The sequence below is a fragment of the Lontra canadensis genome, unplaced genomic scaffold (assembly GCF_010015895.1).
Source record: "Lontra canadensis isolate GAN:19392208 unplaced genomic scaffold, GSC_riverotter_1.0 scaffold55, whole genome shotgun sequence".
Lineage (NCBI taxonomy): Eukaryota > Metazoa > Chordata > Mammalia > Carnivora > Mustelidae > Lontra > Lontra canadensis.
The window spans coordinates 8,371,820-8,394,769 of NW_022631049.1; the positions used below are offsets into that span (position 1 = coordinate 8,371,820).

Genomic DNA, 22,950 nt, shown 5'->3' on the forward strand with positions numbered 1-22,950 from the left:
TCAAGTATTTACTGAACCCCTACTATGTATTTTAGACATTGAGGATAAGTTCTATGAAGACAAGTACATCAGGGTAAAGGGAAAAGAGGATGATGGGAGGTGATGTGAGTTGTGTACACATACTGCTGATAAAGCTCTCTTTGAAGGGAAGAAGGGAATAAGCAATTTAGACATCCGTGGTAAGATCTTTTAATGCTGAGAAAATAGCAAGTGCAAAGGCCCTGAGGCAAAAGTATTTTGACATGGTCATAGACTATCAAGGAGAAGAGCATGTTCAGAGTGCATGAATGAGGAAGTAGAAGGAAAGGTCTGAGAGCTAGCTAGTGGGATAGCTTAGAAATAGTGAAATGATTACAAACAAGAGCAAATGAACAAGAGAGTGAAAATTCACATTCACAGAATGCCTCTCATGGTGCCAAGAGATTCCATGTCTTATAGCCAATCTTCATAACAGCCCACAAAAGATAGTGGTCATCATTATTATCACTATTTCTTGGTGGGGGGGAACCAACCAGTAAGATTCAGAAAAACTGACCACCTTGACCAGAATACATAGCAAGTTAGGAGGTAGGACGAGGACGTGGATTCAGTCTGATGCCACGTCCCGCATTAAGTTCTCTATACAATGTCTTACTTCTTTCACTGACAAAGTCTTAACACAAAAGCACCATTCATTGAACTAATATTTGGGAGCCAACTCCTTATGTTACAGAAAGGCCACATGCAAGTCACAGGCACTACGTACAAGGAAAAAAGCATGAGCTATCTCAGATGATACCAATCTGACTTACCTATCTAATGTTGAATTTTCATGTTCCCTTAATTTATCTATTACAGGTTGAATTCCTAACATCAGAAATTCATAGCGCAGATGAAGTCTAAAGTCCAAACTTTCCTGAAAGTGAAAGGGTGATAAAACACATATTTATGCTTTTTGGACTCACAAAAACCTTTTTAAGAAGATTATTCTTTAATAATACATGCTTTCAAGAGTAGTATGGAAGGTTCTTACCACTCCTGCACCTTGGCTCAGCACTGCATTGATGAAGGACATGATGGCAGTCTTGAGACTCACTTCATCTCGATACCGCCCTGTGCTTTTATCCAAGTCGTTAATTAATGTCTACCAAGAATACAAACATAAAAACAAAGGATGGAATCATTACTAATCTTACACTCATTTTATTGATTTTTATACTCAGAAGTAAATGTTTTAAATCTTATGTTTACTCAGAATCACATGGATCTATAGAAAAGCCACCTTTTATTTTTCTTAAAATATGTTCAAAACACTCTACTTTCAAAATTCCTACATCACCTATGTCCATTTATACATGCATGCAAAGTACAAAAGACTGCTTTTGACTTGGCTTGCTTTTTATATTTGAGTATAAATACGGTGACATAATCTCACTGTTTATACTGATACTAAATCAGGAATGGTAACCTGAAATTTCAGGGAACACTGCATTTAGTGGATTCAAAAGATGTGTTGTAGGAAGCAGGGCCACATTTTCAAATTCATTAAGTCTAAAATCCCAGGTTGATCAACGACTGAAAGCATATTCTACTCTGGTACTAAAACCCAAGAAGAAGGAAACACTTGAGTCATCACCACAGAGGGGAATCTTAAGTGATGATCCCCTTCAGGGCCAGGAAAGCACCTGTCAGACGGGGTGGATGACAAAGTGAAGAGCGAGCATGCCCACCTGAAAGCGGGTTCTTTCGCTGGCATACTTCTGGTAGTGCAGCATGGCCTGCAGAACCTTCTTGTGGCCCCCGGGAACCAGGCACACGGCGCCCAAGATTTCCAGCACAGCCACCTTCGTTTTAATGTTCTCTGTGCTCAGACTCTGAGCAATCACATTAATACTCTCAGAGTGGGCCAGGACATGAGCCCGACCTTGAGAGTTGTTCATTAGCGCCTTTATACATCCAATGAGAGAGGTATGTATTCGAGACTCTGAGGTCTCATAGTCCATGGTCTTTAGAAAGTTGAGAATACATGACAGGCCATCCAAGTCGATAAATCTGGTTACAAACCTGGCAGGAGAAGAAGGTTAAAATGGATCAGACTTAGGTCTCTTTGCGATTTTCTAATAGCCCTTACTAGAAAAGTTTTGCCCGGACAGGAAAAAGGAAGATGTAGTTCCTGCAGTATCAAAGACCTCATGAATAAAGTCTTCTGAATTCCTGACCCCTTCCTCAGCACAAACCCAATGGTCAGCTCTACCAGATACGTGAAATAATCTCTGTTTGAGATAAACAGATCTCAACCGATACAAGAAACAAAACCAACGAATGGATCATAGAGCCACTGTAAATCAAGAACAAGAAGACACTCAGAATATGTGGTCTTAAAGTCCTGTGTTAAGGGGTGCTTGGGTGGCTCAGTAGGTTAAAGCCTCTGCCTTTGGCTCAGGTCATGATCCCAGGGTCCTGGGATCGAGCCCCGCATTGGGCTCTCCGCTCAGCGGGGAGCCTGCTTTCTCCTCTCTCTCTCTCTGCCTGCCTCTCTGCCTACTTGTGATCTCTGTCAAGTGAATAAATAAAATCTTAAAAAAAAAAAAAAAAGTCCTGTGTTATTATAACTTCCTAAACACCTCTATGTTAACCAGTGACCCATACCAATGAAAGTCAAAGAACATCCTTAAGCTCCAGGATATTTGCTTATCAAATGATAATCTATATTACTAACATTTTGTAGCAAAGCCCTTCTTTTGTAGGACATGCTACGGGAATGCCTATATATAAAACAAATAAAGGGCAGCTGGCTGGCTCAGTCCACAGAGCATGTGACTCTTGATTTTAGTGTCATGAGTTTAAGCCCCATGATGAGCCTGGAGCCTACTTAAAAAACTAAATAAATAAACTGCTAAAATAAAACAAAAGTGAGCCTTTGTTACTGCACATTAATTGATACCCATGGCATTTATTTACTGTAAACTGATGAGAAAAATTCACGATGCACATATACACGTGAAACTCTGAAAATTTCCAAAATAACATAACTTGTTTATATGACTACTCCAGAAATTTCCAAACTTACTTAGTTTTGGATACCTATTAACATCTGAGAATGCAAACACACACACAAATAGGAAAATACTGATGTAGTTAGGATTGGTACAAAACCTTTGTCATACAACTGCATAGGATTTTTGATAAATCAATATATTTTTCTTAGTTAGCATTTTATAGTCAAATAAAGAAAAGGAAATCTTTATTTTCCAGCCATCTCATGCAGTTACACAACGCAGATATAGCCCAGCTGGTTAAATCAAGTGGCTTCATTCACAGCTCGCATGTTAATGAAATGTACCTATAAGGAATCCAACATTCCACCAAACCTTAAAGACTAATGGAAAATGAAGGTGTGAGAGATACACAAGTGGAGGCTGACTGCCCATATTTTTAAGTAACAGTTTCATTGAGACATAACTCACATGCCATAAAATTCATACTTTCAAATGTATAATTCAGTGATATTCACAGAGCTGTGCAACCACTGACATCATCTGATTTCAGAACACTCTAGTCATCCCCGAAGGAGCATCTCCCCTTCTCCCCAACCCTAAGAAACCACTAATTTTTCTCTCTGAATGGTTTGGTCTTTCTGTCTGTATGGATTGGTGTCTTCTGGATGTTTTACAGAAATGGAATCATGTAATATGCTTTCCTTTTTCATCTGGCTTCTTTCACTCTGCATAAATAACTTCAAGGCTCGTCCATGTTGTAGCATGTATCAATAGTCTATTCCTTTCTAGAGCTGAATAATAATTCATTGTATGGATATATCACCTTGTATTTATCCATTCATCAGCTGATAGAATTTGGGTTGTTTCTACTTTTTGGTCATTATGAATACTGTTAACATGAACATTCCTGTTCCCTCAGCTATATATTGAGGAGTAGAATTGACAGGTGATAGGGCAACACTATGTTTAACATTCTGAGAAACTGTCCAACTGTTTTCTGAAGTGGCTGCACCATTTTACATTCCCACCTGCAATGTACAAGGGCTGTGATTTCTTCACATCTGCACCAACACTTGCTAGTCTGTCTTTTTAAATTTATGTCATCTTAACAGCTGTCTGCATATCTTTTAATTGAAGAAAATCATTTATTGAATGTTCCATGATTAAAATATTTCACCCATGATTCAACCGAAGGTTTTTAAGACTTCCTTGAAAGTTTGGCTATTGCAGAAAAAAGAAAAAAGGAGGGTAGGAAAGAAGGGAGAAAGAAAGGGCAGAAGAAGAAAAAGAGAGAGAGAGAGAGAGAGAGAGAAGTTATACATGCTATCCAGGAAAGAATTACCTCATTGGCTTTGTCCTTAGTGCGGTCTTCAAACTTTCTATAGTTTTACTTCTCTCTTCTTCCTCTTCCTTCTCTAAAGCCAGGAGAGATTTTCTCTATGCAAAGAAAACTGAAGTTACCTCTTCAAATTCTATGATTTAATTAGGATACAAGCAAGACAAGTCCACAGATTAAATGCTACTATCACTTTTAATACAAATAAACAACTAATAAATCTATTACTAGGATTACTATAAAACCAAAATATAGAGCAAAAGTACTAAGAATTCTTACCTCTACTGAATAGTTACCTCTACTGAATGTTCTTTCAAAATTTAGATAAAGCTTTAAGAAATGTTTAGAAATCTTCGGTAGAGATTAACTTGTTCAACTATAGTTATATAACTATAACTGCACTCTGATGAAAACATTACTATTTATATTTGATAGAAAGAAGGTTGGATCTGCAGTTAAATACAGCATTCTGGCAACTCAAGTTAGTGACACTATGACACTATCAAACCACGGCAGTTTGTGTAATCCTCAAGCAGAAAAGTAGAATCTTCTACACTTTTTGTTATGCCAAATCATTTAATAGGAACAATCAAATCAGACCCAATACTAAGATGAACAATTGTTTCAGAGTAAATACTTAAGTTCTAAAAATGATTCAACTTCACTTGGAAATGAGGCTGTGGAGTGTGTGCTTGAGGGAGCGGGTGGGAGGCTTACACCCTCCCTACCTGGGGATCTGTTGAGCAGAGCTTCCCAAACTTTAATGAGGACATGGATGTCCTGGGGCTCTTGCTAAAACGAGGGCTCTGATTTGGTGTGTCTGCAGGGAAGCCCAAGACGCTGCACTTCTGACTAGTTCCCGTGCAGTGCCGATGCTACAGGTCTACGGGCCGCACTCCATAGAGCAAGGCTCTCAGGAAGATCTCAGTTGACATTATAGTCACGAGTGCTAGTAAGGTTTATCTTTGTGAGAAAGTCTATTCCATTCCTTTGAGCCCATGATCACCTAGTTGTACTAAAAGTATCCTGCAGTCTTAATGGCCTCAGGGCTGCTGGTCCCTTGCCATCATCCTGTTCTGAACATGTGCTATTCTAGTCTCAGTCTCCCTTCCTGCTCCCACTTCTGATAGAATGCATGGCTGGGAAACAGACTGGGGTATTGTGGGGCAGCGGGGAAGGGAGGTTTGGCTCTTATCCCTGTGTCTCCATGATCTGGTCGCTCCCTTTCTTTCAGGACTACAGATCATCAGAGCGTGACTTGACTTCATTTTTTCAAGTTAATAGTATCAGTATTAAGTAACTAAATGGGAACTAAAACCTAAATTTGACTTCACAATTAGGAGGGTCAAAGCTCCAAAGAAATATATCAGTATCGTTTAAGGCAACCGAAATAAAAATCAGTCAAGTCTCGTTTTCAAACGTGTTACTGCTTCTGCGGACACTGTCCTCTTGCTGGTGATGTGCCTGGACAGCTGTGACCAGGGGACGGCAGGGGAGGAAGCTGTGTGCAGAAATGGCCAATAAATTTCTTCACGGCTCTGTGAGACCCATTCCCTGGAAAATTCAGCCCGAATCCAGCCAAGTATGTTTAATCTCCTATGACACAGCTGAACTCGTTTAGACTCTGAAGCAATCACTTTGAATCCGCAGCTCAGAATCAAGCTGTTTATTAACATCACCGCTTGTTCCTAAGCTTAATCACACAAAACTATACCCAAATTGAAGACACACATTTCTTATTATGGTTCACTAATACCAAAGAAAGATGCACGTAATTATTCTTTTAACAATGTTGGAGAGGATGGAACATCTGCATAAAAACAGACTACAGTAAGTCTTTTGCTAGGAGAGCTGGGAGATTTATGAAAAGTCGAGAAAACTGAATTAGAATTTCCTTTCCCAGTGTAAGGACCATTACCTTCCTTTTAAAACAGAGGCAACACACTCTTTTCTGTATGTGATACAATTAGATTTGAATAAAAAATTGCGTTTGTTATACTAAGAAAACTGAGGGTATGCAGATGAACATGATATTCTAATACGACTTTTCAAAATAAAATATATGAAGTTTAAAGTTTTCAAGCTTCACATTGAGGAAGAAGGCTTGATTTGCAGCTTTTCACAGATAAAAGAGACATCCCTACTTTCTAAAGAGAGCTGCTAGGCCAACCATCTAGTATGCCCCTTGGCATACGCAGGTCAGGCTTGTGGCGGCCTCCCTGGGTGCTCTCTGCACTTATTCAATCCCCTTTGCCTGGAAGTGGGCAAAGGGCAAAGCGCCTCCTGGTAGAGGATCTGATGAAAGCTACTAAGGTGTGCACTGGAACATCCAGTTCTGAGAGATACAAAGTAGGCACAGAAATCATTCCTGTCTAGGTGTCTGGTACTAAGCTCCTATTGGAAACATTTCACTCCTATTGGAAACATTGGTGTGAAATCAACACGCCGTCTGCTCAGCGCGCTGAACTTCACCTTGCATCCTTCCTCCCTGGGAGGGCACGGAGAACCCCATCCAAAGGAAGCCCAGGTCCTTCTCGAACCTATTGGGCTGTGCTTTTATGATACTGTTTTTCGCTCTTTAAAAGCCAGCAGATCACTCTGGGGTCCTCTAAAGAACAAAGCATCCTTGTCAAGAAGCTTACGCGGTCACTGAACTTGTTCCGCAGACCAGCTGACTGCCGCAGTTCTGGACTCCGGCTGTTCCTCAGACTCTGGAGGCGTTAAAGAAAACAGATGCCTGCCCCACCTCGGAAAAGTCGGGGGAGGTGGGGGTGGGATTACAGGCCTCTTTTACTTGCCAAAGGGTTTTAAAAAACTGTGTGAGAGGCAAATTAGAATGGAATCTTTGGGCTCAGTCTGATAGGTTTACATTCCAGCTCTCCTGTTCCTAATTAGATGACCTTCGGCAAGGTAACCTTTCTCCGAGTCCTAGACTCCTTATCTATATCTATAAACAGCACTTCCAGCACCCGGCGCTTATAAGGATTTAAAACAACCAGTAAAGTGCCTGTTATGCTGCTGTCCCACACTGCACGCTCCAGAGAGGTAGGGATGCTGAAGACAAAGGACGGTAACAGCGTGGATCAATCCCCTTCAACAAATCCCTAAGCTACAGAGCTCAAGTTGAGCTGCCAGGCTGTCAAAGGATTTGGAGGAACTGTAGGTCTTCCTAGTCCCCAGGGACAATGTCTCAGGCTCTCTGCTGTATACTGTTGGGAAATCTCCAATACGGTTAGCAGAGAGACCAGCCAGAGCCACAGTAGGAGGCGGTAGCAACAAATAAGGTGAGAAAAACAGAAAATTCAGCATAGGGTTTTTGGTCTCACCAGACCTCCTTGTTCATTACATACACAGGAGTTCTGCAGGCTCACTAACTCAGGAGTTGTTACTGCCTTTTACCTTTAACCCTAGAAAGATGCCACCTCTGTCCTTCCAGGAGCATTAGAAAGCTTTGTTAGGTGTTAAGCAGGTAAAGAATAGCAAAGTGACTGACAATTTAATTGCCTTGAGATACTCTTGGAAAGGATTTTGGAATAGGAAGCAAATATAATTAAAATGTAGATGATTCATGAATGCAGCACAGGGTTGTCCAAGGAGCTGGCCGAAGGAGAAAGAAGGCTCTTAAAGAAGTGCTTCATACTGGCACATCACAGACCTAGTGCAGGAAAGGAGCCAGGGTGACTCCATACAAGGCATGGGTTAAGTCACTACAGGACAAATTAACTTAATTGCCCCCAAAGTGTGAAGAAAAAAAAAATGCCATAGTATTTAGCACTTCTCCATTTATAGAAGTGAATTCATTAACGAAGAAGCAACTTCCCTTATTACATCAAACAATGCTGACTTAATTAGAAAGCAAGACTTTCGGCCCCACAGCTCTTTTTTTCCCTACCAGCCAGGAACAAGAATTTAGAACTTAACCTTCAAACGCAGGAAATGTAAATGGCTCTAAGTTATTACTGCTTAGGCTGTGCACAGAAAAATCCCCGATGGTCGTCACAAGCCCCACACTTTGCTAACGTATTCACACAAATGCTGAGATCACTCTTTTCTCATCTTTGCCATTATGTAGGATGCCTTGGACAAGGAGGCACTGGGTGTTATTTTCTGCAGTGCTTTTAAACTAGAAATCCTCGGGGCAAAAGCTTATGCATTTTCTTCTATAATTTATACAGCCCTGTCCACATTTACTAGGCTGTTTATTATTCATTGTGCAAGAGCAAAAGAAGCATCTTCAAAGAAAAAGCTAGAAAAGAGGAAGCTACTAAAAGTCAATGTCTCTGAAAGTTTAATAAAAGTGTGATTCACATATTCTAATCAGTTTTTAACTTTTGCAGCAGAAGCAAAATATTAGACAATTTTTTTTTAAATGTTTGCCTAAGTATGAGGCAGCTAATTATCCAAAAGGACCCTGGGAAAGGAAGAAGAGGAAGAGGTAAAGAAAAATATTTATTATGGAAGCTATCATCTTGCATGGATATTATAAACTCAAAGTTGAATCTAACAGAGTGATCTTAAAATCCTGAGTGTACCCACACAAGTGAACACTGGTGCACCATGGGCAATCACAGATTTTTATCGACATGAATAGGATTTGAGTTATTAAGGCTCAAAGATTGAGGACTTGTTTTCTGCTGCATATTTTAGCTGGGATCAATACGTGCCCTGAAGGGTGCTCAGAATGCTGACATTACACAGCCATCCATGTGATCAGAGGCGTATTTTAGGCACTGAAAAATGCATCTTTAAAATTTTTTTTTTTTTTTTTTTAAAGATTTTATTTATTTATTTGACAGACAGAGATCACAAGCAGACAGAGAGGCAGGCAGAGAGAGAGAGGGAAGCAGGCTCCCCGATGAGCAGAGAGCCCGATGCGGGACTCGATCCCAGGACCCTGAGATCATGACCTGAGCCGAAGGCAGCGGCTCAACCCACTGAGCCACCCAGGCGCCCTGAAAAATGCATCTTAAGCAATTACTTAACCAAAGATTTCCCAAGGACATCTCAGCATAATTTTTATGTCTTTTATTCACCACTTATTCCATAAACTCCCTTTGTTATTTACAAGAGTGAAGGAGCACCTGGCTGCCCTGTAACATCAAGAATCCAGGAGCTAAGCAGGTGGAAAGGAGAATGGGAGGAGAACAGTGAAGGAACAGTTCCATTGTATTATTGTAAAATGCTATTAACGTGTAGACTACTACTGCCGTAACAACACTCCAAACGACTGGTAAGAGCAACTGCAAGTTAAAGTTGAACATAAGCCAGATTTAAGATTACATTTCCTCTTATAATATTAAACTCACGTATATTTTAGTGTGTGCTGATTTTATGTAAAACATACTGGAAAAAATAATTTTGCCAAGTACAACTCCTGCCCTCCTTTTCAACTCCCCCCTATCCCCGCAACACTGAGTGTTTGGAATGGAGTTTGGAAAGATAATGACATTTGGTAGTTCTTACTCAAGTGAATTTACTGTCCAATTGTGTGCTAAATTTGCCTTTTAAACTGTGTGCCATTGAACAGAAAGTATACCTACAGCAGCCATGGAATTGAGCTGATCGATGTAGAATTCAGGCCAACTTGTCGCTCCCTTGTTTTCTTCCTGGTCCTAAATAGAAAGCAAAAAACATAATATACCACCAGATATATATATGCACAATGGCCATAAGCACATCTGACTTTCAGAGCATCTAGACAATGGCCTAGATAAGCCATTAGAAGACAATGAGATAGAAGATGTTGGTCTTCAAATGTTGCCTCTAATCATCAGACTGTTCCCTCATTAAGGGACAAGACAGTGCTACAGACAGACTTAGGTGTGACAAAGGGGACATTTTCTGAACCACGAATCAAGGGGAATTTATTATTTTAATCACTTTTTAAATTTGTATTTTTAAAAAAATTAAAAAACAATGTACATAAAATATTGTATTAGTTTCAGGGGTACAACATGGTGATGCAGCATTTATACATGATGTGAAATGGCAACCACAATAAATCTAGCTACCGTCTGTCACCATAAAAGTTGGTACAGCAGAGGCGTCTGGGTGGCTCAGCTGGCTAAGTGTCCAACTCTTGATTTCAGGTCACGTTGTGAGATCAAGCCTTGGGTCAGGCTGCAGCCTGGGCATGGAGCCTGCTTAAGATTCTCTCCCTCCCTCTCCCTCTGCCCCCGACCCCCACACCCTGGCTTGCCCGCCTGCCCACTTGCTCGCTCTCTTAAAGAAAAAAAAAAAAAAAAGTTTGTACAGTATTGTTGACTATAAAGGGGAATTGAAATGGGAACTTAGCCACACCATGGTATGATACTGTTTTCCTTCCGGGGCACAATAACATTGGGAAGGGCACAGTGTTTGTTGGGAGGACAAAGGATGTCTAGCTCCTATGAGCACTGAGGACAGCATTGCTCAATTATACGTCTGGATTAAATCCACAAAAGGAGGAAAAGTGTCTTTAAGAATGACCACAGGATTTGGCCAGTTGTTAATTAGACTATTTCAGTTAGTTTATTCAGACTCCAGAAAACAGTAACAATTTTGAAGGGTTTCATTTGATGTAACCAAAACTAGGTACTGCTTCAGATGAAAAGGTAGAATAAAGCCTGACCCTGGATGGATAGAAGTAAAACGAGCACACACTATCCACAGGCCCAGCCCTCTTGCTGTGACAGCTTGTGAGTTTAAGAAATGCATCTGAGCTGATGGGAACTGGAACCCAAGGAATGCAGGAACCCCTTTTTAAAGGTTACTCTGGTCAGTCTTTTGTCTTACAAAACAGGGTGACCTGAAGCCAGCACCAGGGCCCTCAGGGCCTCTGTGGATAGTAGCCCCCAGCCTGAACCCTCACCTCCCCACAAAATCAGGGGGCTGTGGCTTCTGCTCCACATGAACACAAGTCCGTCAGAAGATGGCACTGTAGTTGGAACTTAGCAGGCATGTTTGCACACCTATGTGGCTAGAAGTCATTTGTGTGACCTAATAGACTCGAAGAGGAAAATTTCAGAATTCTCTAAGTTCACATTCAGAGAGCACCTTAGTACAACTGTATCCCCTGTCCCCTTGGAAGAGATGCTGGGCCAGGTACATAGAGCTGCTGGGGGACAATGAAGTAGTTACTACCTATTTACTAAGGTCAGAATCTCAGTCTTTGGGATAGCAGTTTCAAGGTAAGGCTTTTAATTTCAGCCCTATACTTTACCTCAAAAACACTTTTCGAAGCAAATCTTTCTAGGTGGGTCTACTGCGGTGAGATAAAAGAAATGTAATTTCAAAACTATTCACTAAGTAGTCACAAAAAGCAGGCAAAGTAACTAGTGCTTATGGTGCCTTAAAAGCTGGCAGTAACAGATATCTGAACTTGAGCAGTTGCACGAATTTCATCTGGAGACTGAACGAGCCAGATGATGGGGACAACGGCTAGAGCAGCAGCTTTGAAGTCGGACTACATTACACTTGCATGGTTTTAAAAAGCTTAGGAAATCTGATGAGTTTTTAGAACAGTCCTTGGTTACTATTTAACATGTTAATAAAGTAGCTACAATGGCAGTGTAAATGCTGAACGCTTCTCTCCTAAAATGGAGTATTAAAGTTAGCAAAACCCCGCTGTTACCAACGTCTCCAGCAAGCCAAGACCCACAGCGATAGCCAACTAGCCAATGATATTTGAACCTATAAAATCGAATAGAAGGTGCCAGATCTTTTTAGTCCCTCAAACTAGGGCAAGTTTCCAAAACTACAACAAAATCCTGTCCTGTGTCTCGCGTCCCCTGAGAGCCTGTCTATGGCAAGCTTAATAGTCATGGTTAACAGAACAGGAGATCATTTTAGAAGCTGAAGATTAGTATACAGAGAGAAATCTTTACACTTTGGAAATGCTTTAGTAATGTAAACATATTAAGAGTAGACCTAGATACTGTAGTCAAAACAGAGGAAAGAACGCTTCATTTTTACTTCACATGCCTCAGAGTTGAGAAAATCATATGAGCTAACGTATGTAAAAGCTTCTCATAAAAGTACTATTATCACTATATTCCTGGGGGCGATCCTCAGAGTTCTTCATCTTGGCAATGTGTCTCCAGCTTCCTCTGTGCAGCCCTGGTCCTCCGATACAGATGTGTCCTCCAGTAGCCAAGTGAAACACATCTGTGAATCAGCTCTCTGCTCCTACTTTGTGCGGCTGCTAGAGTCTGTAGTTATGCAGAGCCACGGGCCAGAAACAGATGAATGCAATTGCTGTCAGGGAGCGGGGGTCCCCTCAAGAGCACTGGACACGGAGACATGCTGAGGGGAAGAGTCTCCCCTAAGAAGTCCATGAAAGAAACTGCTGATGCAAGTCGAGATGTCTGATATTCCTGGAAAGCACCTGGGTCCTATGTGTTACCAGCCTCTAACGTGTTATTCTTTGAGCCATCGGCCACCCCTCTAGTTTCTTTGTTACAGAGAAACAAGTGGAAAAATAAATAAGATTGTATAGAGGGCATTAGTTGTAATGAAAGCAACAGCAAATGTAACACATTCAGAGCTTACTGTGGGTCAAACATTGATTGTTCTAAGCACTATGCTCTTCACGTAATCTACTGGATGGGGGAGCCGCTGTTTCACTCATGTTAGTGAGGAGGAAACAGAGCAAAGAGAAGACCGGTAAGCCGCCAAAGGTCATCCCGTTGGAAATTCAGAGGCAGTGGGAAAGAATCAGGGCAACCTCTTTCCTAAAATTAGACCTCAGATTAATCACAAGCAATATGCATTAAGTACAAAGCTGGCCTTTCACTCTTAACCACTTAACTGTATAAGAAACTCAGATGTGGTTAGTGGCCAAAAATGAGTTTGCTTTTCCCTAATCCTTTATTGCTATTTTTGCTACATTCAACATTTCTGAATATTATTCTAATTCTCAATATTGTTCTAAGGCCTGATGTCTTACTTGGATGACCTCTGATCCCTTTTCTCTAGACTTTTTCTGTGGGAACTCTTCTATCCCCTTATCAATGCCTTATCTATATATAATGTGTGTGCATACAGACAGCACTTATGAAGCTTTTCCCTAACCTGTTCTCCTGTTCTGTTACACACCAGTCTAATAACCATCTTCACAGGGATTTCTCAAGTGTGCTTGAACATGAGCTAACAGCACTGAGCAGTTCAGGACCCTGGAATTGCAAACAAATCCCTCCCTAAATTATACACTCCTAACCCTGCTTTTGACCACTGCCTTGACCAATTCCATTACAACTTTTCTCTAATAAGAAAGAATATTAGCTTCATTCTATTCTTTAAAAAGGCTATTTTTCCTTCTTTTAAAACAGATTGTGGGTAACACCAAACGACTCCTAGAGAAGGTTTTGCTCTATGAGAATACAAATTCTAGCAATCACATTAGGTCCTTTTACATTCTACCTACAAAATGGCTAATTCATATTAAAATCTAGTTTTGATTTCTTTTAAAAGTGTTATAAACATTTATGTTTGTATGCCTATTTTTAGGTCTATTAAATAATTAGCACTGAACTGATACAAACATTTTATGTTGCTAAATTTTCTGATTACTGTTTTTAGATAATATTTGCAAATATCACTTATTTTCAGAGCAATGGGACGGTGGAGTGATGACTAGATTGGCCAGGTGAAGATGAGATTCCAGAACTTAACTTTTTGGTTTACTCAATCAGGACTTCTTGGTAAGTTTGAGTATCTCTGGGCCTCATTTTTCTTTCTCCAAATTGAGAGGGTAAGGCCAGACTGTTTCTAAAGTCCCTAGAAGTTCTAAGATTCTATAGAACTCTGATAGTGAGGTTTTATGGAAAACCAGTGTGTACTCTCCTTAGTTCAAGGGCCCAATTTCTAAAACCAATGATTTTTTTTTAATTTATGTTGTTCAGTGACTCAATTACAAAATACTTAACTTTCAACAGCTACTTCTTTTATAAGGTAATTAGAAAGGGGGAAAAAACATTAATTTTACTATTTCTCTAATCCAACTCATCCTATTTCCTTGGTAGGTCGATAGTCAAGCATAAGATAATACTGATGGACAAAACTTCCCACTGGATGGAGGCTCTGACACTTCACTTTGCTTTCAACCTATACTAACTAGTTTGAAGCTCTTCTCTTGTTATCTACTTTGTTCCCATTATCTCACATTATGAAGAAACAACAAAACAAAACAAAACCCCCTTTGTTAGAAAAGAAAAGTGGTACAGCACAAGGGACCTTCAAGAACATTTACTTTCTTTTCCTTTAAATCAGGCTTTAATTAACCAACTTATTTAGAAGATAAAAAAACAATAGTTTTTTTTTTTTTTTAACTTGGCCTCATTTTTAACTGGCACATTTTTCATTCCAGATCTCTAGTCAGTGGCTAGTGAAAAAAATTCCAAGAGATCCTCCCCGACTCTCTTTAAATGTGCAACAGCGCATTTATTTTTCTCAACATCACTTTGCCCATAAGAATAAATATTGTACTATTTCTTTGTACTCTTTCCGAGGTAAACATTCACAGCTATGTCCCAGACTTACTTCTCTCATGTCATGATCATCTCTCTCTACCAAGCCAAGCTGGCTGGGTTCCCCTTCTATCACGATCGACAGACACATATTTGAATCCTCAACAACTCACTACTTATGGTAACTTATAGGCGGGCAAGTTAAGTGACCTCACTATGTGACTCAGTTAATCTCCTTATCTGTAAAATGGGTGCCTACTTCACTGGTCATTGTGAGGATTTAAAAGGTTATTACAAGTAAAGAAGGCACTGAGAACAGTACACACAGAACATGCTTGATAAATGTTAGCTAGGATGATAAGGATAATATTCCAGAATTTCCAGCTATGGACATTGTAAATCCTTGTTATGCTAGGACTAAAAATTTGGAGGTACATTTGGCAGTGATTGTTCAAATTTAAAACACACCCACAGCCTGTGTCCTTCCTTTGAGTCTACTTTCACATGATATACTCCCACGATTACATATTTAGCCCACAATTATATATTTACACTTTTTTCACCACAGTGCTGTTTTGAGTCAGCAAATAAAGTGAACAAAAATATGGCAAGGGAGATGGCCTAATAAATTACTTTGTAGCAGTAACACAGAATGAAGGGGAATTATGTAATCGCATTCAAAATGACCAAATATAGTATGGAGAGGGCAGGGCAGGGAGGAATGCCTCCGAAAACCATTTCTCATCTGTAGGAAAAAAATGTACACGTAACATACAAACATTTCTGGAAATAAACACAAGAAAATTGAACAATGGCTACCTCTGGGTAGGTCTTTTACTTACTAACTCTTGTATAATTCGAACTTTTATTTTGCCACAAACATTCACTATTTTCATAGTTAAAACAGAAGTTCTAAAGCACTGTATATTCTGTTAGGACAAATGCCTTACTTTTTCAGATGTTCTGTGCAACACGAAATGCATCAGGTCAACAAGATCCTGGCAACATTTGGGATGTCTCTGTTCTCTACACCGGGGTCACCCCTCTGTTCCCCACAGCAAAAAGGTAAAAACATTTCGATGTTGTCTTCCTCATTGGATTTTCTATTTCTATAACACACTACAACCCTAACATCAAATGTTCATGTAAAGGAATTTTATGATTTGGACAAAGATTTATGTACCTGAAGGATGCTAAAATTTTTTAAATTTCTACCCCTACATATCTGTGTGGCAAACAATTTCTTAGTAACAGCTAAAGACTTTCAGTGAGACTCAAAGCACAGTTTAAAAAATTAAGTCTTTAAGTATAACTTCTTTTGAAATTACTACAGGGCAAATTTTTAATAGGATCATTTCCCAAGTAATAATATGTAAGAACTGGTAGAGTTTTTCTTTCATTTCAGATGCTGTTAGTAAGACCCCAAACAGGCTGTACAAAGGTCAATTAATTGCAAAGGACATGTTCTGTGGTTGTTCACTAGACCATAAATCACAGGCTGAAGCAATATGCACTTGGCCAACTAAAGCCATAAATTTCCACATTCACTGTTACAAACCTATGAGGTTCTTAGATAGTACTTGTGGAAGACATATCCTTTCACTGTCTAGATTGGCTAAAAACCCTCTAACGATGTATAAGGGTAACTCCAACTCAAATAGTAGAGACATACTAAGGTTTAACTAAATGAACTTCAACAGTAGAAAGGCACTGTTTCAGTATAATACAAAGTAAAATTCATTTTGGTAATTATTATTATAGGACAAAGGTAACTAAATACTAACAAAAAGCTGTCCCATTTATGAAGAAAATGGTACTAGAACACATGTTAACTGTGATCATATATAGGATCAAGAAATCCCATCCCTTGTTAACGATCATAGTTAACATAGTTACCTGTGGCATTAAATGGTCATTGCGATCTTGTTTTTCATGGGCCCAGCCCCACATACTAATGAATGCAACAGATGTTAACTGAATTTACTTTGTTCCCAGAATTTTTACAGAATACGAAAGTCAAAGGGGACAGACTGGCCAAAATATTTTATTCTATTAGGTATGACTCCCTGATGGGCGTGTCATCTACTAAACTCAAGTGCATGATGGGAAATAGGTGCCAAGGAACAGGTCGAAGGAACAGGGAAGGAAGAGCAGGTAGGATGGAAGATGGAAAAGTATTTTGTGGAAGTCCTTGCTGATGACTTCTGCTGACTTTCCCTTCTGGCTCAATAATAGTGTTACCAGCGTCTTCTCAAAGGACAGTCATGGTGAAGCGGGGAATAGCCTGACAGACCAGGGGTTGGCAAACTTCTTCTGTGTGGGGCCGGGTAAGTGTCTTAGACTTTGTCTGGCCACACAGTCTTTTGCAATGACTCAACTCTGCCCTGGTCCAGCGTGAAAGCAGCTACAGCTAACACTTCCATGAAGAAGCACTGCCGTGTTTCAATAACACTTTATTTGCCAAAAAACATTTAAGTGGCTGGATTGCTGTCATGCCCTGTGCTAGAACAAGCTTGGCTCTCAAGAAGGCAGGATTGCATCAAAGTTCGAACCTGGGCATCAATTTTTTTCCAGGTTATCTCCGCTCCTGGAAGCTACTCCCTTTCCAGGAAAGCCCATCCGTAAGTTAGGATCAGTTCACAGAGTATGTGCAATTTGCCTGGTTACCTGTGTTGTTTTCTAGAGAAGTAGGATGTACCATGCCTGAAAAGTCCACCATCTTCCCAAACTCACTGCTCCTTCAAAAGCAGTGTAATCCTACTTTTTCAAATAGGATAAGGGCACCTGGGTGGCTCAGTCAGTTAAGAGTCAGGCATTTGGTTTTGGCTCAGGTCATGATTTCAGGGTCGTGAGATCGAGCCCGGTCTCAGGCTCCGTACTCAGCGAAGTCTGCTTGGGATTCTCTCTCTCTCCCTCCTCCTCTGGGTCTCCCCTTGCATGCTCTTTCTCAAATAAATAAATAAACAAAATCTTTAAAATAGCATAGCATCCTTTGGTCTTTTAAATCCTGATTTTTGCCTCCAAATCTTTGTCTTGTTGTTCTTTCCCTGGGAAGAGAAACAGCAGCAGGCCCACGGACCTGGATTCCCGGGACCACCGCTTGCTTAGTCCTTCCAACAGCCTTCCCTCCAGCCCCTTGTAGTGGGCTAAAACTATACCCTACATTTGACACTTGCCAGAGGGAGGAAGTTGGTTTCAAAAATGAATTCCTGTGTTGTCACATTTCAAGACAGTCATGCGGTCCCCGGGACAGCCCATCTGGTTACACTGCTTGGCCACTGTCACAATTACACATCAAGTGGATCTACTGCCCAAATCCAGCTGGGCCCACACAAAGAATGATTACAGAACAGCAGATTCTGCATCTGCCAGGAAACCCAACACCTCCTCCTAAGCCTCAGAATGTCAGTCAGTTTCTGGAAAGACTGGAGGCTGACTTGCAGTAACAAAGGCTTTCATATTTAGCACCTAGAACCATGTCAGAGGAGCAAGTCTCCTTCCCTATTTTTCCTGGTGCTGCAGAACATCTGTATGTTTTTAAGGAGAGCCGTCACATAATTATATAGCAAGGTCTCTGACCCCAGAGACACCCTAGTCCAAGTTACCCCTCACAGGGGTCCCTCATAATAAGGTCACCAGCAGGTGATCGATCCTATGTTCTCCGAGAGAAGGCTTCAAAGAGTCCACAAATGTTTGGAACCAGCACCCTCACTGACTGTTAGAAAATTCACCTTAGACTGAATTGACAGATGTCTCCTTGTAACTTCAGGCACTTGCTGGCCTTAGTTTTGCCCTTGGGAACTGCATGGAATAAGTCTAATTTCTCCTGTGAACAATAACCCTGCAAATATTTAAACAATTTGAATAAAGCTATTATGTCCTCCCAAAGTCTACTCTTTACCAAGCCAAAAATTCTCCACTGGCTATATAGCAAAAGTTTATCCTCCTCAATTCATAAGTAAATCTCAAATTTTCCATCAGTTTATCACACCCTTATGTCTCCTTTTTGCAAAAATAACTCCAACAAATATATTTAAATTCCTCTGAAAGGGATCTGCTCACATGTCAATGATGCATAACTCTAGACAGTCTTTAAGAGGGCATCTGGAAGATTTCTGACCAAAATATCTACCCAAGAAACACAAGTTCTTGCTTTCTTTCTTTCTTTTATTTTTTAATATTTTATTTATTTATTTGACAGAGATCACAAGTAGCCAGAGAGGCAGGCAGAGAGAGAGGGGGAAGCAGGTTCCCTGCTGAACAGAGCACCTGATGCGGGGCTTGATCCCAGGACCCTGGGATCATGACCTGAGCCAAGGCAGAGGCTTTAACCCACTGAGCCACCCAGGCGCCCCAAGTTCTTGCTTTCTTGATGGTTTACAACAAATAACATTTATGATTTAGAATAAAAGATACATGTCTCATGAAGCACAGTAAAATATGTGTGGTTCATGTTTTATTAAGTGTATATATTGTAACATCATTGGCCATAAACTCAGTAATAAAACAGGTCTTATAAGATGGAGGACACTTCATCTCTAAAACACAAATATAAATTAGCAGAATTTAAAAAGGGTGAATAGGACCTAGGCTCACTAGCTGCTGAGAAACTTTCTGGGAAGTTCAAGCTTCATTTATTAGATCATTGCTTTTCAAGTGTTTGGATTCCACTTACACTGCCCTTGCTTCTTTCTTGTACATCATCTTTTCAAACATCATAGGAATTTCTTCCTTGTACGCGTGTGAAGTTGAACATCTCTTCTGACCCCTGAGCTCTGCTCTTTCCAGATATAAAAAGGCTCACTAGAATCCATATACGATGCACATTTTCCCACAGAGCCTCCTGCTATCATATCATGTGCTCCAGTCTAAAATATTATTCAAGATCTCGGATCATTTAAAATAAGTTAGGCCCTTCTCTAACAATTCTTGAAGTTTCCAATTCTATATTGATATTCATAGAGGATAATTTTTAAAAGGTAAAAGCATGGCATGAACTGATGTCAAACATTTTGCTGAACTCATTAATAATAAATGAGGGAACAAACAAGATGTTATAACAGGTTCAAAAGCGAATCTACAGGCAAAGGCGTATATAATTATGTAGGCATAAATAAATGCAAAAATGGTTATCAGAACATAATCAATTGTACTGCTACTATTCCTTTTTTTTTTTACATTTTTCAGATTTCTTAAATAGTTCGAATAATGTAAAAGCGAAGAACACTCTGAAGAGTGCTATAGACAGAAATTTTCACTACATTTTTTCCCATTTCAATATAACTACACTGTAGCCAAATAACAGATGCATGACTAGTACTTCCTGGTTGAAGAGGACACAATCTATAAACATGTAATGTGGAAGCCACACTGTATGACTAACACTGCTCTAGGCTCCTCACACCTAAATTACCCAGATGCTCAGGCGTGTCCAAAGCTCTTGCTCAAGAACACCTACCGTGTCCTGACCACTTCACCTCAAACTGCTGGTTTCCGCTGCCTTGCCATGGCTGTGTGGCACGGTTTCTACTTGTATATCACTGAGTTTCTGACTTGAAACCACTGAGACCACCCTACCCTGTCCGCCTTATAACCAATTATACCTGGTTCTCTATCCTTTCCAAAAATTTGTTGGGCGAGTAGTTGGGGTATTTCTAAGAATTCTTGCCCAGCTCATCTAAGGGGTGGGGGGCGCAGGGAGCTGTGAGCTCAAGTGAACTTAGACCTGCTTCTCATCCCTCCCAATCCCCAGCCAGAAAAAAAGCTGTAATACTCAACCATGGTAGCCTAATAGTTTGGTCAGGAGCCCAACACCCTTTAGGAGTAACACATAGCCTACACGGAGAGCAGCAGGAACATTATACTGCTGAATGCAGACTTCTCAAGGGCACGACAGGAGCAGAATCCCTCTGCTCGTCTTGCCCAAAAAATCAGTGCTGAACTGAAACTGAAGAGGCATCTGCTTTCCTTCTCATTCATTTACCCACCCAATAAATAGTCATTGAGTTTTATAAAGGCCTAGGCACTGTACTAGGTATTAGAACCCATGAATAAAAGAACAAAGCTTCTGCTTTCCTTGTTAGTGAGGCATGAAAACAGGACATAGGAGACTGAGGAGAATATGATTTCAAACGTTAGATTTGAGAGTTTCTTAGAATATCACAAACTTCTGACAATACGTTCTCAGTTATTACAAATATAGTTACAAAGAACTATACTCATCTGTAGAATTTACTCCCTTTTTTCATCATGATAAAAAGAAACAGCCAAGTATTGTTAATGCTCCTGCATTTTAACTAATCTCCAGTCTCTATCAATGTATCTTCTAACTTCAAAATAAAAATCAAATGTAAGCATTTCTAAGCTCAACTGGGAAAAATGGCTTGAGACATTTCTTGATAGCACAAAATGTTACATTAGTGTTCATCTGTCCCAAGCTTTATTTACACTGGTAAAAATGATCTAATATTTCTGAGTGGGCTAAATGAAACACTGCGTATTAAAAATTAGGCTTGTGCTACCTCTCAGCCAACTCTCATTTTTGTTCTCCCCCCAGATCACAAACCCCAGAAAAGAGTGTCGCTTGAAAGAGATCTGGTCTTCCTATGAGGACAGCAGCAATGGAACAAAGAGAAGAGCAACAGTAGGACTTCAAGAGCACAGAGACAAATGGCATTTCTGAAACAGCTCAGGGGCTCAGTCTGTTCCAACACCCTGTTCTTTCCTGAAAAAGCCTTGGCTGACTTTCCAGAACCAAAATCTTAAAAGTCATATGCTACAGGATCATGGGGGAAAGTGCATTTCATGTGCTGATATATCTAAGAAAAGAGCCACAGTCTTTACCTAGAGCTAAAAGCAGAGACTTTACAGTCCACTTCCTAAACTATGAGGCATTTATTTTATTTATTTTAACAAGTCATTTCTTTGGCAAAGCACTTCACAGCATGGAATATGACTGGAGCCTAAAAATCTCCATCGGTATAACTTCAACATCTGAAGCCAATTTTAGATGACAATTCCCCCTCATTTTCATGGCAAAGAGAAAGAAACATTCTCCAATTATTATTTTCAGAAATGATACACACCCACATTCCCCTGTTGCCTATGACACAAAGGTATACAATGACATAAAACAAATCACTTCTGTGTAGCTTGTTAAGAGTCGAGTCTTTGACCCACATGCCACGATGGAGTGCCACAGACCCAGGTACAATTCAGTCCAGCTGGCTGGTAAATTAACATGTTTGGACACACATCACTAAACCCATATGCAGTGTGGAAATCCAATCAGTGGTGTCAATGGCCTTTGTTGCCTCACATCTTGCTACCAGATTTGCAGCTACCAGGCCAGCCTTTCAGAATGTCGTAAAGCAGGTTTTGATGTTCTGTAACCTGCTCTTGGGAAAACAATCAAAGTGTGTTTATGATTTGCAATATAATGCTTAACACAAGGCTATAAAGAGAGAGCTTTGGAAAACAGTAATTAATCTAAGCAGAGAATCAGTAAGCCGGTAAAGACATATTCCATTCAGAGAGCCATTCTCAGGATGACTGTGAAAAATCCTAGGACAGGATTAATTGTTCCCAAGAAGGGCGGTCATAACCATACTTCTGATTTTAAAGTTATCACTTACTCTCGGCATACCACTGAATTAACAACAGCATTGGTGGCAGAAAAAATAAAACAGAAAAGCATCCGTTAGAAGATATCATCATCTCAGAAATGCCTAAATGTGAGGACGTTGGGAAGTACATCCTAGAAACTGAGGAAACATAGCGTGTCTTCCCTTACATGGGAGGACAGATAAAAGGATACTATCTTAAGACTGCTTAAGACAAATGTTGCTCCCATACTGCATTGAAGAACAAGAGAATTTAAGACACTGTAATTTAAAGTTGGTATTCTTTGGTAGACTTTCTTACGGTAACCCATTTCTAGCTCCACAAATTACTAGGTTCCTGGAGTATAAGGAATTTGGAGAACCCCAAATTAGAAGTATTAGCAGCATATTCTAAGCTCAAAGTTCCTTCCCACTTCTGAGGGGGTGAAGCTCTGAAATGCACTAAGCAGAAAGAATACAGATTCACAAATACTAGGAGTGCTGGCGCTATTAGTGAAAAGAATAAAATAAATATGTATGTAGGAAAAGCTCAGGAAAATGGGCTTTTGTTCTTATTTGATACCACTCCT

At 40.1% G+C, this 22,950-nt stretch overlaps 1 protein-coding gene across 2 annotated transcripts in view; it reads right to left on the reverse strand.

The window, feature by feature from the left end:
* DAAM1 (dishevelled associated activator of morphogenesis 1) overlaps positions 1-22,950 on the reverse strand; it is a 161,251-nt gene that overhangs the window by 43,621 nt on the left and 94,680 nt on the right. For both annotated transcript variants that reach the window (XM_032875285.1, XM_032875283.1), the window contains exons 4-8: positions 9,855-9,926; positions 4,321-4,415; positions 1,710-2,043; positions 1,013-1,123; positions 792-895 (exon numbers count right to left, since the gene is read on the reverse strand). In XM_032875285.1, coding sequence (XP_032731176.1) covers positions 792-895; positions 1,013-1,123; positions 1,710-2,043; positions 4,321-4,415; positions 9,855-9,926 — 716 coding nt within the window. The remainder of the gene's footprint in view (positions 1-791; positions 896-1,012; positions 1,124-1,709; positions 2,044-4,320; positions 4,416-9,854; positions 9,927-22,950) is intronic.